This window comes from Brienomyrus brachyistius, chromosome 4 (assembly GCF_023856365.1).
Source record: "Brienomyrus brachyistius isolate T26 chromosome 4, BBRACH_0.4, whole genome shotgun sequence".
NCBI classification, from domain to species: Eukaryota; Metazoa; Chordata; class Actinopteri; order Osteoglossiformes; family Mormyridae; genus Brienomyrus; species Brienomyrus brachyistius.
Genome location: NC_064536.1, coordinates 29722207 through 29739862, shown reverse-complemented (window position 1 = coordinate 29739862; position 17656 = coordinate 29722207). Strand labels below are relative to the sequence as shown.

The window sequence follows — 17656 nt, the reverse complement described above, 5'->3', positions numbered from 1 at the left end:
ACCATGAATTAATAATTCATCCATATTACAGCTGCTTTTCCACTACATGGTCACAGTGAGCCTGGAGTCTGTCCCGGGCAGCACAGGGCATGAGGCGGGGTTCACCTGGCACAGAGTAATACTGCAGTATTAATAATTTATTTTGCCTGCAATATTTTTAGCTTTTGGATATAAGCAAACAACGAGTTTGACTAGAAGCTGTGCTATTTTTGAAAACCTATTGAAAATCGTGAGTATTAAATACGCAGCGTGTCATTTGTTGCACATGAGCTTGACGTTCAGAATGTTTGGAATTTAGGGCTGACAGACTTGAAAATATGTTGCACATAATGCATCGCAATATTGCATAACCTACGACAGGCTTTCAGCTGAACACCAGAGTTTGTTTGTTTTTTTTTTCCTGGTTTGAACACCTCTCTTTTACACAGCTGTTAAAACGTACAGGCAGAGTGTTTCTAATAAAATTTTAGTCCACTGTGCTCACAATAAAATCACTGCGCAGTTACTAGCTGCTGACTGTAAGATTCTCTGCATCAGCAGACTGGCAAACAAGCAACAGGATCTTGTAAAATGTAACTGCCTCACTGAAGTTTAATTTGGAGTTCTGTGGTAAATTGAATTCCTGCAGAATTGGCATTGTGAAGTTTCATTTTTTTCTTTTTTTTTCCTCATTTAATAGTTGCAAGTGGTTGGGGGCTAATTGAAACACACACACACAGGAACATGCACATGTGGTTAAGGACAATGTGAACTGAGAACATAAACAAAGAAACCAACTCAGTTAAACTTCCAATGAACCCTCTGAAGTATCCTATGACTTTGTGTGCCTTTCATTTGACATTATACGATGTTCTTAACTGTTTACTTCTTCTAACCTGCTTTGCTAAGCAGATTCCCATCAGATTACGAGGTTATGATGTCACTAACTATTCCTTGACCAGGGCCCTGTATTGCAAAACAGGAATTCTTGCTTAACTTGCCGGACTTAAGGTTGTCTGGGGTAAATGCAAACGAACAAAGATGGAACCCATTTAAATGGGGCTACCTTAAATCAGGCCCCAGTTCTTGTTGTGTTTCTACAAAATAAAACGAAAGAGATGTAATTGTATTTCTGGTTCCTTTACATTAAACTGTGAAGGACACAAGATGCAACATGGTCACCCCCCTCAAACACCTAATAGATGCAAATCACCTCCCCAGATGATGTATGATTAATATCAAACGTCTTTATTTAGTAGCTTTTCTTATAAGTTATATTTATTTGCAGTGTTGTTTAATTACACAGTGTTTGCGTTATCCAGGACTGATACTTCAGCTACAGTATCGCCAGAATCTTTCCTCTGGACAGTCACTTACCTCATGAAGTCTATGAGGGATGAAATCACACAGCCGGCCAGTAGAGGGAGCCACGCTCACTATATGATAGTGGTGGGTGGATTGATCCAAGATGCATAATACCGATAATAATGTTCTTATTGATATTTATTAATACCAGTTTAATGAGATACTCTAGTTTCAATTTCTCTCTTGAATGCTCTGCAGCTGTCTGTGTAAGCTGAGGGAATTTATTCAAAGGCAGGACAGTTTCTAAGTACCAGGCGAAGTGTAATAAAATCGAAAAATGTGAACAAAGACCTTTAATCTGTTCTGCACAGGGGGGATGGGGGAAATTTCTTTAAGCGTGTTTACACTTTACTGTATTTGTAATTGTACTTTGTTTGTATTTTCAGTAATCATTTAAATTTTTTTTCAAAGTCGGGTCTCTAATTTTGTGAACTTAATTTAAGAAAAAGGCATTTTGCGTTACTTGTGTTCTATAATAAAGTATTTATTTACTTATAAACTTTGCACAAATTCTGTCCTGGGTTTTAACTAATTAATACAAAAATCACAAAAACACTTCAAGGTAATAAACATTAATTCAGCTTTAGCAATTTCATGATGCATCCACCTTGATTATTAAAAAGTATCGATACTGGCACTGTATTTACTTGGTATCGGATCGATACCAAATCTTGTAGTATCTCACACCACTTCTATATGATTTAACTGGGCATCCAGAGCTGTGCACTTGATTCCTGGCCACGACTTTGTGTGGATGTCCTCGGTTTATCCACTCAAACTGGTCATTGGGCGTGATGCACCCATCCCCAGCAGTCTGGTATTTTATTTATTAAAAACAATTACTAGGTTGGTGTTACTAAGAGAAAACAGGACCTAAAACGAAATGCCGCGATTTTATTTCACCAGACCTAACCCAAGATAAACGATCCTGCTTAATTTGCCCGGTTAAATTAAAACTATGTATAATGAATAGAAGCAGATCCAGTTGTTTTGTCCTAATCAGTGGACACTTTGCTCTGCAGCCATCTGCCCACGGCCTTTCATGCGTGGCAACGTTGTTTTTTATTATTTTTCTGTTAAGGCAAGTTTAACGCCTGGGCTGAGTTTTTAAAATGTCGCACATTTTCTGTAGGCCCCTGCTGCCGTTAAAAGAATATGTGCAGAAACACGCCAGCTATCGCCTGTGAAAGAACATTCCGGCAACGGGGTGCAATCAAGGGGAGTGGTGTGGTCAGGTGTTTCGGAAAGTGAACTGTGAACCACCCAGGAGGGATAGAATCCCCCCCCCCCCCCCCACACACACACACTCCCCCCGGTGGCAGCACGCCCCAACATTCCAGCAAAATGATACAAACTGTCTGTCAAATGTGATGTTTTTACAGGTGGATAGCTAGGGACATGTTGTGGTTACGCAAGGCATTTACGATTAAAAAATTGCAGTAAATGACGGAGTGGTGAGAGGCATACCTTGCTTTTAGGTTACTCATATGCTCCCAGGAAGAATAAGTATTTAAAACAAACTACTAAAAAATGCTCCCTTGAACCCCTTGAATTTTTAATCATCACACATCATTAAGGACACAGATAAAGGTGACAATAATGTACAGAAATATATGCAAATATGTATTTAAAAATATATCATACACCAATATTTTTGTCAGGAGATACAAATCAGCATCGTTATATGTATATTTGTCTATATGTGTATGTGTGCACGCATGTGTACATATATATTTACAAAACTGCCTCACATCGGTGACCTGGTGCCTAAGCAGGCGGTTTAGCTGGTGAAGGTGATCTGTTTGCAGCTGCAGGAGAAAGCTGTTTCCATGGCAACATGCTCTTACAAGCCCCTACCATTTAAAGATCCCTCTCAAGCAGGCCTACAGAGCTCTGAGTGCAGGTCTCCTTTTTGTTGTCCTTGTCCTTTTTGTTGGTTTGAGTGTTCAGATAGATGGTATTCATAGCTTTGGTCCTTATTGAGCTAGTATCGGAAAATTCATCGCAGCGTCTTAAAGCACTTATGTAAGTCGCTCTGGCTAAGGGCGTCTGCCAAATCCTGTAAATGTAAATGTTCAAACCAAAGTCTTGGGCCTCACCTCAGTGATTTAGGGCTACGGTGGACAGTGAGGACAAGAACTATTATCTATTTTTATCTTATGGCAGGTTTTCATCCTACAAGTTGGAGGCTGTCTTTTCATTCATAGTCTTCTGGGTTCTGGGTCTATCACAAACTCCCGATTCACGGATCACTTAGGGTTCCCTTTCCATTTTAGCTTTCGACGCAGAATGATTAGAGCCCCGTACTGCGTATCACGCGATATTAGCCATCAGTCCAGCTGCGTCTGCATTTCAGATGTAAAGGAACCACTTTTATACATTTCTGCAAAACAAAACGATTTTGATTAGAACCATTTCAAAAACAAGGCTCTTGGCCTACTTCTACGCCATGTTTTGAATTTGCTTAATTGTTCCAAGTTCCTGTAGTAAAATGCTGAAATTTAGCTGCTTAGCTTCTTTCTGTGATTAAGACCATAACCATCTGTAGATCATCATTTCAACATTCAGCCCAAGCAAGGAAGTTAACTCTGAAATAATGAGCACATTCCTGGCTGTCTTGCCGAATTGTGTAATCATGTTTGGTGTGGCTTGTGTTTGCTTCATGTGAACAAACTCACCACAAAAGACTGACATGTCAGAAAATAAACAAACACAACAGAACATATATGCGTATGCATAGTGATTATAACTTTCCCCTTTACATGGGCCTCTGGTCAGCCTCATGATGACATTACTGGTTTACTTGTCCTAGTAATGACTCACTCGTCCTCAAAAGTCTTCCAGAACATTCTTTTTATACTCTTGATTGATCAAAGGTTCAACAGCCCCTCTCCTGCTTTCATCATTACGATAGCTGTTATAGATTTAATACATTTAACATACGTCTAAAATACAAAATCATAATAGAGGTGTACTAAATGTAGGAAAATGCTATATTAAAAAGAGCACTTTTTTCTTTTCACTGGTTGGGTCAATGTCAATCAGTGGTAAACATGTCAGATAGGGGGCGCCGGTGAGCGCCTGTGTAAGTGGGGGTGCGCGCGTGCTCTCATGAGTGCCGGTGAGTATCCATGTGCGTGCACCCGTCCTTGAGAGTGCGAGCATGCCTCATGTGTGTCTGTGCGGGAGTGCGCCCCCTGGTGGTGTGCGTCTATCCCTTCTTGATGCAGTGCTGGCTCAGCCTCCAACAGTAGCAGATGGAGTTGAAGAAGTGGCAGCGGCACGTGGCACAGGGGTGACAGCAGTTCAGGTGGGGGCCACAGCTCTCCGTCACATGCGAGCAGCGCTCCAGGGCAGGGGGCGGGGCCAGCTTGGGCTTCTGGCAGAGAATGGGGCGAAAGCGTCACCGGGAGACCTACAGCGGAATCTCAGCCCCATCTTTAGCATTCATTAAAGGGTTCAGGTCAACACGTTCGTCTCGAAGGAGGGCTGACGATTTACCACAAAGCAACTTCCTGGAACTTATTACTCTGAAGGTGAAGAAGCTCTAAACTAAATTTCTAAACCAATACTAGTTACAAAGCATCGATTGGCACATGGATTTTAAGCAAAATTTGAAGAAATATTTATAGAGAAATAAAATATAGTGGATTTGACAGTGATAAGGCGACTGGCTAATTCACGTCCAGTAGACCGAATGTGTGTCCATCACATAACTGAAATCCTACAGAAATAGTTCACGACTGGCTGCGTAAAATTTATGGTTTGGACATGATGAAAGGCATCTATCTCCAAACCTAAAAAAAAACACATAAATCACTGCTGCTAGTTCTGACTAGGATCTGTTTCTGAGGTTACAGCACTGTGCGTATTTCCCATTTTAACTGTAATTGTTCTTGCATGGTTCAAAGACCCCTTTCATCTCAACAGTACATATTTTGAACTAGAGAGATACAGAGTGTGGAGTTACAGCAGGCACGTTATGGAATAATGATGGAGACGTTATGGGGATACAGTGGGGTCACCATGGAGATATGATGGAGGTGCCATGGAGACAGTGGAGTCACCATGGCGATATGATGGACACATCATGGAGACACAGTGGGGTCGCCGTGGCAATATGATGCAGACATCATGGAGACACAGTGGGGTCGCCGTGGCGATGGAATGCCTACCAGAGTTTGAATGCTGTGCTTTTCCTGAACTCCTCTCCTGGCAAACAATGTTCTCGACTTTGTTCTCTTCAAGTTCAAATCTCCTATTGTGAAACAACATCAGTTACAGCCGTTCCCCACTTACACAATAAAAGACGCAGGTCAGAATAAAGCTGTTTATGCACAATGGCAGGTAACCCTTCTCGCCTTTATGGCTTTGCATGCTGGGAAACATTACGGAGCTCTGCTCGAAGTATCATCAACACCACCATCTTTAAAAAGCGGTATGAGGTCACCGCATATGAAATAAGTGAGACAAAAAACACTTTACGTTGCGGAAGCCCGAGCATTACTTGGCTTTTAAAATTCTGATTCAATGTAATCTGATTCATTTTCTGATACGGATTAGTTTTATGTTGATTTAATTAATTAAGCCAGAATAATCACGCGAGAACCCCATGACGGAGTGTGAATGATGGTAGGCAGGTGCACATGGTGTGCAAAATGTAAAATAAGCTAAATTAATTGGTTGGCTAGGCTCCCTCGAGTAATCTCTCCTATGTGTCCTGCCCCGGGGTGTCATGCTGGTCACATGACTATCGCGAGACCCGCCGGTACAGCCAGCCTATCGGACCTGAGTGAGCCACACACTAGTTGTGTAAAGCAAAGCAAATGAGGACTATAATTTGTCCGTCGACACTTGATTATTGATTATTAAATATATTTCAGTTCATCTGCACTCTTTAACTGCTAATTCTGACTGCGTTTTTGATAATCCAGAGCCTTTGCTGAGAATCACAGCAGACTTGCCGTATACAGAACAGCGCACGAGTCACACGCAGATCAAAGATGCATCATCAAACGATCGCGGTGATGGAAGCCTTACACCAAACAACATTTCAAGCTATGTCACTGTTGCAGATAAATTCCCAAAGTCTAGTGGATGGTTAACATAAATTAACCTATATTAACCTTGTGGCCTTTGTTGAGGATAAAAACCAAGCAAATACCCTCACAAATACAAGCTGGGGCCAAATTTTTATCCCCAAGTGAGAGATACAAGGAAACTTCTTTGCCTTTAGACAGCCCAACTGGAAATCGACTACAGGACGGATATCATATTATACAGTACATGTGTGTGTATGTGTGCGCATGTGTGTGAATACATCATAGGTATAAAAGAAATTGTTTCCAATCAATTGGATTTTAGTCGATGTAGATCTAAAAAAACGAACTATAATATTCATACATTACATATTACACCGTATTATTGGAAAATGTATCAACCTATTAAATTAATGAGAAGATTAAAAATTACTCACCTGCCTGCACTGCTGCAGCATCTAACAAATCGGCGTTGGCAGGTTTACCAGCCTCGTGCGGGCGTACCGCGGGGTGCAGAAGGAAAAAGGCGCACAGCATGAAGCGCAACATCCCGGGAGATCTGCTAAGCAAGTTACTAACATTATTAAAAAAATACATAAAAACATATAGAAACAGACGGAAAGTCAATGCCATATTAGCAAAGCAATGAAGCGGTTCACCTTTCCCAGACAAAATCAATATACAGTACACAGACACTAATTTTATCGAGCTGCAGCCTCAAGGATAAGATTGTTTTCACGGTTCGTATAAGAGAAGTCGATCCTCCGCCCACTTGTAACGTGTAAACCCAGATAACTGCGAGCTTCAGTCGTAGTGCGGACGGAGGCAGGACTGGTGCCGTTAAACCCGCCAGTCCACTTTATGAGAAAACTAATAACCCGTATAGTATGATACGGTCCTAGGATATCTAAGGAGGCAATTGTAAATCCGGATGTTGCACGTGTGTTAGACAGCTTTTAATACTGTAACTTAATTTGTGTGCTGCCCCATACTAAAAAAAAATATACTTAAAGTTAATTTTATTAAGTATACTTGTTGGGACTAAATTGGCCCACTATTAGTTTATTAAAGTATATATTTTAAGTGGCCATGCGATGGGCTGCCCCCCCATCCTGGGTTGTTCCCTGCCTCGTGCCCATTGCTTCCGGGATAGGCTCCAGACCCCCCGCGACCCAGTAGGATAAGCGGTTTGGAAAATGGATGGATGGATTTTAAGTGTATTTATTTAGTAATATTAGATATTTGTAAATTTGTACCTGAAATTGCTACAAACAGCACAGTAGCTATATGACTACATGTATACATTGCACTATTAAAAATTTGCAAAACATACTTAGAGTTTTTTCTCTTAGCTACTCAAAGTGAACAAATATATTGTTCTGAATGCCAAAATTAAAGATAAAATACATTTTACGTATAAGCTAGAATTTTCTCAATACATACAGTTTAAGCCAGATATAGTTAAATCAGACCTTGTTTAGTATATCTCTGTTAAGTACATAAGAAGTCTACTGAGCGTATACTTACAAAATTTAAATTTACACGTAAATATACTTCTTTTTCGTAAGGGGCACACAAAATGCACGGTGTTAAACCTTTAAGAAAAATCCATTCTCAGTTCTGTTCTGGAATAAGCAGAAAGCGTATTTACCAATTATACACTTTCAGGCGACATAACTTTCAGGCGATCTATTTATCTTGTAACTACGTACATTATTGTAATATATGTGAATGCTAATGGGGATTGTTTAGTAAGCGGAAGCAGACCTGATGTTGTGTTTCATTTTGATTAAAAGTCCGGCTGTTATAAACCGTCACAGTTCCAAAGACAAATAGATGACACTGCATCTATGCCGTCTGCTCCTGAATTGTTAAAGTTGTGTTATGGAAGGACACGACAGTTATAGGCCTAATAACTTCTCTCACAAGACCTTTCTAGCATTGCAACAATTCATTGTTATCCGTATGTGGACCGATAAAAGTAAATTAACTATTATTAATTGTCCGCAAACAAAAATTCATGGCGTTTTCTCAATGTAACATTTTAGACCAAAAATTTGGGAATGCCCACTTACTGTACATCTTACACTTATCACAAGAATACGTAGGATCAGCTCGGGGGGAGTTGTTTTCTGTGTATTTTCCACAACTTTCATTTTTTTATAACCCCGTCCCTTCGGACCGCATAGTTTCTACGCATGACGAGCGCTTAGGCCTAATTCATAAAACATTTTCCATGCAAAGGTATATTTTCAGTTCTTCGAATGCGTAAAATTATAATTAATTGCATAATGTCAACACGTCAGAATCGCCACGCATATTTATTCATTTATAGCAAAGGCCATCGTAACTAGTTTACTGGCGGCTTGTCTCAAGATAAAACAGAAAATCTGCCGTCTCCAATGCTTAACAGATGCATCATTGCGACGGACCGTGAAATATATGCTTTAGGGGAAATGACCCCAAATCCTGTTAATCCCTTAAATTACATACACATGAGCGATGTACTTTTCAAACATGGGAGGGATGTCACTATCTCCATTCTCCCCTCAAAGATGGGCAAAATTGATTTTTGTTTGATTAATTTCACCTAAAGATTGTTCCAATTCGTTCACCAACTCATTCAGTGGCACTAGCTGCATAAAATAAATCTGAAACCCTTTTCTTCCCGATACGTTAAAAATAGGCTAGCATTTACAATATAAGAACATCAAGCTCCTCTGGGGAGAACTAATAGCTCAGAGTTGTTAAAATCTCATCTAGCTCTGATTTAAAGGAACCCATGGTTTTAGCCTGTACTACTTGAACAGGAAGACTTGTTTAGTAAGCGGAGGTAGCCTAAGTTGTGTTAAGCAGTAACCTGAATACCATCAAAAAGTCATGTAAGAAACATAATACTTGTTACTGGATTATAATCACAGTCTTGGCACCATTGTACCTTAGTTACTCCTGTTTGTTGAAAATGCAAACCGAACAGTTAATCACATAGCTAACGGTGTCCAAACGCTAACGGTCCTTGGTACAAATGTTTAAATTATGAAAATGTTGCATCTGTAAAATTTAGCTTCACCATATGGGAAGTCACTGCACATGTAGGCTATGTACTACACCAGATGTTGTGTTTCAGTCACAAGCGAGGGATGGAAGCTTATTTGAGTCTCTTGTTCACCGACTCACTCACCGACTCATTCAGAACAAGAATGATAGACCCAAAGAATGGAAAAGGTGAGTGAGTGGGTGAATTAGAGAATAGGCAGGTACATTCAATCCCAGGTTTAGTTTCCAGCCAATCATGTGCTTTCTTATAGCATGCCCTTACATGCCGCAGTGGCTCCGACTGGCCATAATAGAGGGGGAAGCAGCATTCATGTAATATTAGTGAGGGCAAGCAGAAGAATGAAAAGAAGAAACTTCTGCAGAGAAGTGAACATGTGTGTATGGGTGCAGTAAGGGACTCATTCTCTGTGAAAGAATCGTTCATGAATGTCACACCCTTACGCAACAGACCCTGCAACATGCCTCAAGATAATATTTTGCACCAATGTTATCCAGAAAGCTTTTCATCGCGTACCATTACAGATTGTAATCTCCATGAATCGCTCCCTTTTTGTGCTGGAGGGGTTCGTGTGATCCTAGGAGCTATGTTGGTGGGGGCTGCTGTCTGTGATAGGGTCTCCCAAGGCAAAATGGTCCTAGGTTTTTTACAGAAATCCCACCATGAATGAAAAGGGCAAGGATAATGTTACCTTGTCCCAACTGGGGAGACCAGGAGCTTGCTCTGGTGCTGGGGGGGTGTTTGACGCCCACTGGCCGGTGGCCGAGTCTGTACCTGAGTCTATGGGCACATGGCAGGGAACAACCCAGGATGGGGCGCCAACACACACACACTTAAGGGCAATATGGTAACTCCAATTAACCCCAGCATGCTTTTTGATTGTGTGAGGAAACCCAAGGGGAGCACCCAGAAATTTTATTTCTGGACATGGGCCTGTTTGGAAGGATAGGTTTTGGACCTGGGGCAAGGTGCAGGCAGGAAAAGGAGGTGACGATCCACTTTCAGCTCAGAGACAAACAAGAGTTTATTGTATTAGACAAAACACTCGGAAAAAGCTCAAAATAACAGGACCACGAGGGGTCAAAACAAAAACAGGGAAACCACAAACCAAAGAAACCATACCTCAACACAACTAGGGAAACCAAACAGAGCAGCATGCGCAACACCTAATACAATCCCTCACTGGAGAACAAAGCAGGGCAGGCACTTAAATACACAGAAAACTGGGGCAAACAAGGAACAGGTGTAAGACATAATCAATTAACCGATCAACACAGGGCACAGGACAGAACAAAACAATCAACAAGTAACATTAACTGAGAATAAAACACTAGGAATAGGACACAATGATAATTAAAACGATCCAGAAAGGAACAGAACAGAACACAAAAAGGGAAAACCTAGGACAAGAAAACTAATATGGAAAATAAATGCTAGGAAAAACAGAAAAATCAATAAACAAACAGAACAGGTGAGGTTAGCAATGCAATGCAATGCAATTTTATTTATATAGCGCATTATCACAACATTACATTGTCTCAATGCGCTTTACATTTCTGCCACGTAAAGACCCCCCATTGAGTAAGCCAAAGGCAATGGTGGCAAGGAAAAACTCCCTAAGAGGAAGAAACCTTGGGAGGAACCAGACCCAAAGGGGGGGCCCATCCTCCAGGGGCCGGCAGAAGAGTCAAACAAAACAAGATTATATAATTTAAGCTAATACAGGGGTTGAAATTTCAGTCTCACAGGTTAGCCTCAAACCCAAGAAGGCACGGTCACAACCTCTGTGCCACATACTCAATCCCTTGAGCTATGCATCAATCCGAAGAGCAGGGGAAACACACAAGGGTTAGACAGGGGAGTGAAAAGGCAGGATAGCCAGTGACACCTGCTGGCCAAATGGGGTAGAGACATGACGCGTAGTGTCAGACGGATGCTGACCCTGACAGGATAGATGTTTTCATTGCCTATATAATGGTCTACCTATATAATAACGTCTGTGTCTGTGAAGGTATGTGGACCATAATTCTCAATGCATCTCAATGCATCTTATACAACTGAATCCAAATCACGTGCCCATCTGATCAGAACCCTTGAGAATCCTCATTCAGGAACCTGTTTGAAATTCAAGAGCCTAACCAAGTGGCTTATAATTAATATGCCTGAGAAAAATAAAAGAACTTTTGTTGTGCGCCATTTTCCAGCGTGATCACTCAAAAGAATAAATAAATAAAATTATATATTTAAAAACACAAAGTATTTGTGTTTTAGAAGGCATGCTTGCAGTTAATGGAAGAATGTTAATAATGTTACACGCCATAAACTGAGATATCCGCACTGCATTACGTGCCCCCGTTCCATAGCCCTCTTTATAATGAATAAATGTATTCCAGAACCTATTATAATGATGCGTAAATAGCCAGATACACATGTGAAGCTTTTTTAATTCCTTCGTTAATTTACCCGTTGTTTATCGGTAAATGTTTTTTAATAGGCTAGCATAGCACAAAAATCTAGATCAATTGGTCTTAGAAGGTTTTGCGGGTAAAAGCCACTGCTGCTTTCATACTTTTCATGTATATGAATACAAAATAAGCTGTTGGAAGATTCTAAATAAAGCAATCAGGGTCTAATACATCGAGATATTGAACCGGTATAGACACTGAGAACTTGTCTTAGGACTTAAACCAAAGTCTTTCAGTTGAATAAAAAGTCCCGCAACTCTAAATCATCATGTTTTTACATGGTTTTAAATCTTTTTCAATAAAAACGAAGTTCATGCTTGTTTTATCAGGGGATTTACTACAATAAATAAGCTTTCCAGGGTGTATATACATGGAGCACACACTACAAGGGAGCCGTCAAAGGACGTTAATCGTCATTATTACACGTACTGTACCTCGTACCGTGTGACTTTGAGCAACTCATTCCCCTGGCTTGAGGGAAATTTTCCACATTTACGATTCAAGATTCAAAGCGTTTATTGTCATATGTACAGTAGAAAAGTGTATTTCTCTGTGCAATGAAATTCTGCCTTCGCTGTCCACACAAAATGCCGAGGTACAATATAATAGAAAAAATAGAAAAGAAATACTTTGAAGTGTAATGTGCAAAAGAGCTTAATGTGCAAAAATTACAGTATGAGGTAGTATGGTATGGTAGTATGGTAGTATGATAACCGGCTGTTAAGGAGTCTGATGGCAGTGGGGAAGAAGGAGTTGTTAAGTCAGGAGATTCTATATTTCACACTTCTGTACCTCCCTACTGAGGGCCGAAGTGTGACCAGTCCGTGTTGGGGGTGTGTGGGGTCTTTGAGGATGGAGGTAGCTCTCCTCTGGACTCTGCGGTGGTACAGTCGAACCTCGTTACTACGTACCCCGGATACAACGTTTTCACCTTTTCAATGTACAGGTTTCTAATTCCCGTTTTTAGCCTATGTATTATTCCAATAGCAGCCATTGTTTACAGCGTACACCCTTACAGCGTAAACTTCGATACAACATCCAAATTTCTAGAGAAAATACGAAAACCTACCATCGTTACAACGTACAGCGCTCTCCCTGCCCACCACAACTTGTGTCGCTACATCTACCTGTATCTACTTGATCTTCGCCCGACAATCCACATTTATCTTGATTTAATTTGACCAATATTTCATTAATATTTTCAGGCCAAATGCCAATTTGGATACGAATGTTTATTTTAAAAATCCATTTTGACCAGCCGTTGTGTATTTTTGTTGCCGTTTATCGCCGGCCGGCATTAAGTAATCGTAAGTAATTTAAGGAAAATTTCAAGGATCCAAATTGAGCTTTGTCGAATTATTTAACAAGTAATAATGGGTTTGTTTGTTTTGTAGTCAATTTAAGGGTCTGCTCTATTAAAGTTTTATCATTTACATAGATATTTCGTGAGTTCTTTCATCCATCTTGCACTAAGTGGTTACAACGTTCTATGCTTATAACGTACATGTTTTTGATATCCCGTCTTGTACGTAGTAACGAGGTTTGACTCTAGCTGCTCTGCAAAGAGGGCAGCAGAGTCCTGATGATCTTCTCCGCAGTCTTCACCACTCTGCAGGCGTCTGCAGTCCATAGCTGTAGTTGCTGCCGTACCACACAGTGATGCAGTTGGTCAGTGTGCTCTCCACAATGCAGCTGTAGAAGTTGCTGAGGATCCTGGTTGACATACCAAACTTCCTCAGCCTCCTCGGGAAGTGCAGCCACTGTTGAGCCTTCTTCCAGCTGTGTAGTGTTCAGTGCCCAGGTGAGGTCCTCACTGATGTGGACGCCCAGGTACTTAAAGCTGCTCACCCGCTCCACTTCAAGCTCCCAGATGAACAGTAGCTGATGAGGCCTCCTCCTCTTCCTCATGTCCACTATCATCTCCTTTGTCTTGTCTCTGTTGAGGGTGAGGTTGCTGTCCTCACACCATGACACCAGACCGGCCACCTCTCTCCTGTAGGCCGCTTCGTCCCCTCCAGTGACCGATCACTGCGGTGTCATGTGCGAACTTCAGGATGATGTTGCCTTTGTGGGAGGCGACGCAGTCGTGGGTGAACAGAGTGTAGAGGATGGGGCTGAGGACACAACCCTGTGGGATGCCAGTGTTTGCGGTGATGCTGGCTGAAGTCCTGTTACCGATCCTGACAGACTGAGGTCTGCCAGTCAAAAAGTCCAGGAGCCAGTCACAGAGAGTGGGTTGCAGGCCGAGTGTGGTAAGTTTGTAGGTGAGTTTGTGGGGGATGACCGTGATGAAGGCGGAGCTGTAATCGACAAAGAGCATCCTGATGTAGGAGTCTTTGTTTGCCAGGTGGGAGCAGAAGAATAGAAGTCATCCTGCTTCTCTCTGTACTGCCTCTTGGCCTCTCTGATGGCTTTCCTCAGTCCGTACTTTTCAGCCTTGTACTCCATCTCATTCCCTGATCTAAATGCAAGAGAGCGAGTACGCAGCATGTGTCGTACCTGATTGCTAATCCAGGGCTTCCGGTTGGGGAACTTTCTGACTTGTGTGGTGGGCATGATACCGTCAACACAAGTGCTAATGTACCCAGTCACACACTCAGCATAGTCCTGTGTGCTGACAAAACAGTCCCCATAGTGGCTGCTTCATTTTCAGAAACCATCCAAAAAGTCTTATGACATGAGCAGAATGCATTCATTACAAAATTGGGCCTAAATATGCGACATGCAGGCTAATTTATGATCTGTAATTCTGCTGCCATTTGCTCATCCTAGTTTCCACGTGCCTAACTACACCTGCTTGGCTCTCTTTCACCCATTACTTATTTATTTTTCTGGGAATGACTATTATCAATACTGCTGGACCACTGAAATTTCCCAAAGATTGTTAGGGAAGGGTACTTGTAATTGAAAGATTGCAGGTTTGAATCCCTGACCAGCAAGGAACCAGTGAAGGTACCCTGAGCAAGATACTGCCCCCAAGCACTGCTCCCCCGGTGCTGAATTAGCTGCCCCCTGCTATGTCACATTGTCACATATGGGTTAAATGCAGAGAACACATTTCGTTGTTGTGCACTGTGTGCTGTGGTGTGTCAACAATGACAATTAATTACTAAATTCAAAGAGGATAAAATTACACCTACATTATGCCTTGACTTACATTCCTGAGGCTTTGGAGAGATATTCTTTCTAAGGTTGCTTGTGCCTTGTGGATTCCCTGGAAACCAGCGGTGTTTATCACCACTCAAACCATTTGCGCAGGGCCCCCCTGACGTTTGGGACCCCCTGCTGGCCATAAGCAATTAGTACACTTGGAAAGGGGAGGGGGCGGTAAATGAAATTCTCACCAAATACAGGTCTAACGCTTTGAAGTAACCGGGGAAGAAATGAAGAAGAAAAGATGTGGGTCTTCCAAGCGATCACTCCTGTTCTTCCACCAGACAGGAGCATGTCCCGCTGCAGATGAGGCTTCTCGCAGGGTAATTAAGGAGGTTCTCGAGCGCCAGCAGTCAGCCCGCATTTTTAAAGCGGGATCAGGAAGCGCTGGAACCTCTGAGGTATGTTCCGGAGTTCAGAGAGGCCAGCGATTATCCAAATCTCACATGAAACAATCTCAGCTGTTACTTAAATCAGTCTCATTATTTAATTCAGATGTGTTAGACGCGCATGTGGATCCAGACCTCATTTAAGGGGGGGGATGCTTCAACTTTCCTGATTTTAGTTTTAGCCCCCCTGAAAATTATTCGAAATACAATACCATTTCGCCATTTGTATTTTCGTAAACATCTAAGAATCCCACTTATTTAATCATGGGGGGGGGGGGGGGGGGGGGGGCAACAGCAGCAAGGCAGTCCTCTTATTTTGTGAAATCACCCCGGTTACAGGCTGCATATAAGAAATACAGGGAATGGCTCCAGAAAGGGAGTTTTTACCTTGTGTAGAATTCACATACCACAGCCCTCTTCTTCATCACTTATTATTTTGCCAGCAACCATTTAATGGTACATTTAACATAATCCTCCAAATCTCTAGGAACATTTCAGGGATTATTTCAGTTGCGGTATCCCAAGGTCCGTAGCGATCAGCTCAGGCACTTCTTTGAAGTTAAACTTAAGCTGCAGGCGATGTGGGCAACCTTGATGAGAAGTGTTTCCCTGAGTCTAAACCGAAATAGGCATAGCGACCTGGATTCAGACTCCCTTGTGCTTCCATCTGGGGCAAATTAGATGCTTCAAAATATGCATAAACAAAACCGGGTGCATTTAGGAGTTAGTTATTTCAGGCTGCACCATAAGCGCACTGGGATGGGGATCAGGCAAGTATAACCAAGTACCACGCAGGGTATGTTTTTTATTAGTGTGATACCTTTGTGTGCGGACTACAGGGTGTTCCCCATGAGTGTGAAGAAGACCAGGGGAGTCAATGACTCTGAACTGCCCTGAGAGTCTACGAGCTTCACCAGGGACCAAAGTCACAACCAGCGTGCACTGTGCTCTCTGACCTGGGCATTCTAAGCACAACAGGAAACTGCCTTCACAGTTCAGGCTTGACCGGCGTGCAAAGTAGAGGTCAAGTCAAATCAAGTGGAGTGAGTACTAGTTACTGCTCAGGAAGAACGGCAGTGTAAATACGGTGGGGACTTTCCATGGATGTGGCTCCCCCTGGTGTCCACACTGGGCAGAGTTGAAAAGGTCGATGAGTCATTACCCAAAAGGCAGGGTCTTACACTCAACAATAGCCAGCACAGTTGATGTTCTGATAAGGGGCTAATTGCTAAGGGCAGCCAGCTCCATTAAACATACAGACGGGGTGTGGCCTAAGACGACGGGAAATGAGGTAAAACTAGTAATGGTGAGTGAGACAGCTAATTAGGCAGCTAATTGAATAGGTTGCTTCAGAGAATGATTCCTTACCAAAAGGAATCGAACGGATTAGAGTCAACATCTGGTCCAGTCATTGAGGGAATCATCAATCCCAGCGTTTCCCAGTCCGGTCCTCGGGGACCCGCTGTTGGTTAATGTTTCTGCTCCCTGCCAGGCAGTCCACATTTGTGCTCCCTCCCAGTTCTCTGCTAGGGACTAGACTGGGAAACGCTGCTCTATCCTGACCAGCGGAAGAATGACCATGACGCTTTGAATGAAACTGTCTGAGCATCGATTAATTGTAAATGCCGGATGAAAGACTCAAAATATTGTAGAGAATGACCTGGAATTAGCTGCAAATGAAACATCTCTTTCCTCCCTCCTTCTTTTCCCAAATAAATTAAATCATTCTGTGCACTTCTGAGTGTCTGTCTGAGTGTCTCTCTGTCCCTCTGCACTCACATGAAGAGGAATTACACAGGTTCTAGTGATTTTTATTGCAAAAAGGATAGGGATACATATCAGGCGATTTGCAGGAAACCTGGAGTGACTGACTATTGATCAGGTTATGAAGTTTGCTATATGAGATCATGAACTTCACAAGGATTGATCACAATTTAGTCAATTGTTGATCCTCTTGGTACAAAAATGAAAAACTACTTCCATCAGTTGGACATGTTATAAAAACATTGCAATGACAATTAGGTTAAATACAAAAACCTTTGTTTAATTTGCTTCAGCTACATCATTTTATCCAGAATTTACGTCCGTTTAAATAAATATTTCTCCTAGTGGCACTACCTGACCTGAATACAGCTGTATCACAAACATAATAAACTGAAAACAAACCAATAGATTTCTGATCATTTACATTAATATAATACGGGGCAATAC

The 17656-nt window shown here is 41.9% G+C and overlaps 1 protein-coding gene across 3 annotated transcripts; it reads right to left on the bottom strand.

Moving 5' to 3' along the window:
- Positions 1–2886: 2886 nt before the first annotated feature.
- Positions 2887–15698, bottom strand: asip2b (agouti signaling protein, nonagouti homolog (mouse) 2b). Of its 3 annotated transcripts, none has more exons than XM_049012559.1 (4): positions 15061–15698; positions 6821–6942; positions 5520–5602; positions 2887–4723 (listed from the first exon to the last, which is right to left on the bottom strand). In XM_049012559.1, exons 2-4 carry the CDS (start codon positions 6930–6932, stop codon positions 4556–4558), a joined length of 363 nt encoding a protein of 120 aa, XP_048868516.1. In that variant the 5' UTR covers positions 6933–6942; positions 15061–15698; the 3' UTR covers positions 2887–4555. The 3 variants fall into 3 exon arrangements, with proteins under 3 accessions (XP_048868516.1, XP_048868514.1, XP_048868513.1); XM_049012557.1 differs by lacking the exon at positions 15061–15698 and adding an exon at positions 7043–7485; XM_049012556.1 differs by lacking the exon at positions 15061–15698 and having other exon boundaries at positions 6821–7485.
- Between the last annotated feature and the right edge of the window lie 1958 nt (positions 15699–17656).

Bases quoted from the DNA above. Each gene is read 5' to 3' on its own strand.
- asip2b (XM_049012556.1), bottom strand. From the start codon at position 7,016: ATGGCATTGACTTTCCGTCTGTTTCTATATGTTTTTATGTATTTTTTT. The intron at 5,603-6,820 runs GTGAGTAATTTT...GTTTCACAATAG, and splicing joins TGCTGCAGCAGTGCAGGCAG to GAGATTTGAACTTGAAGAGA. The intron at 4,724-5,519 runs GTAGGCATTCCA...ATTCTCTGCCAG, and splicing joins AGCACAGCATTCAAACTCTG to AAGCCCAAGCTGGCCCCGCC.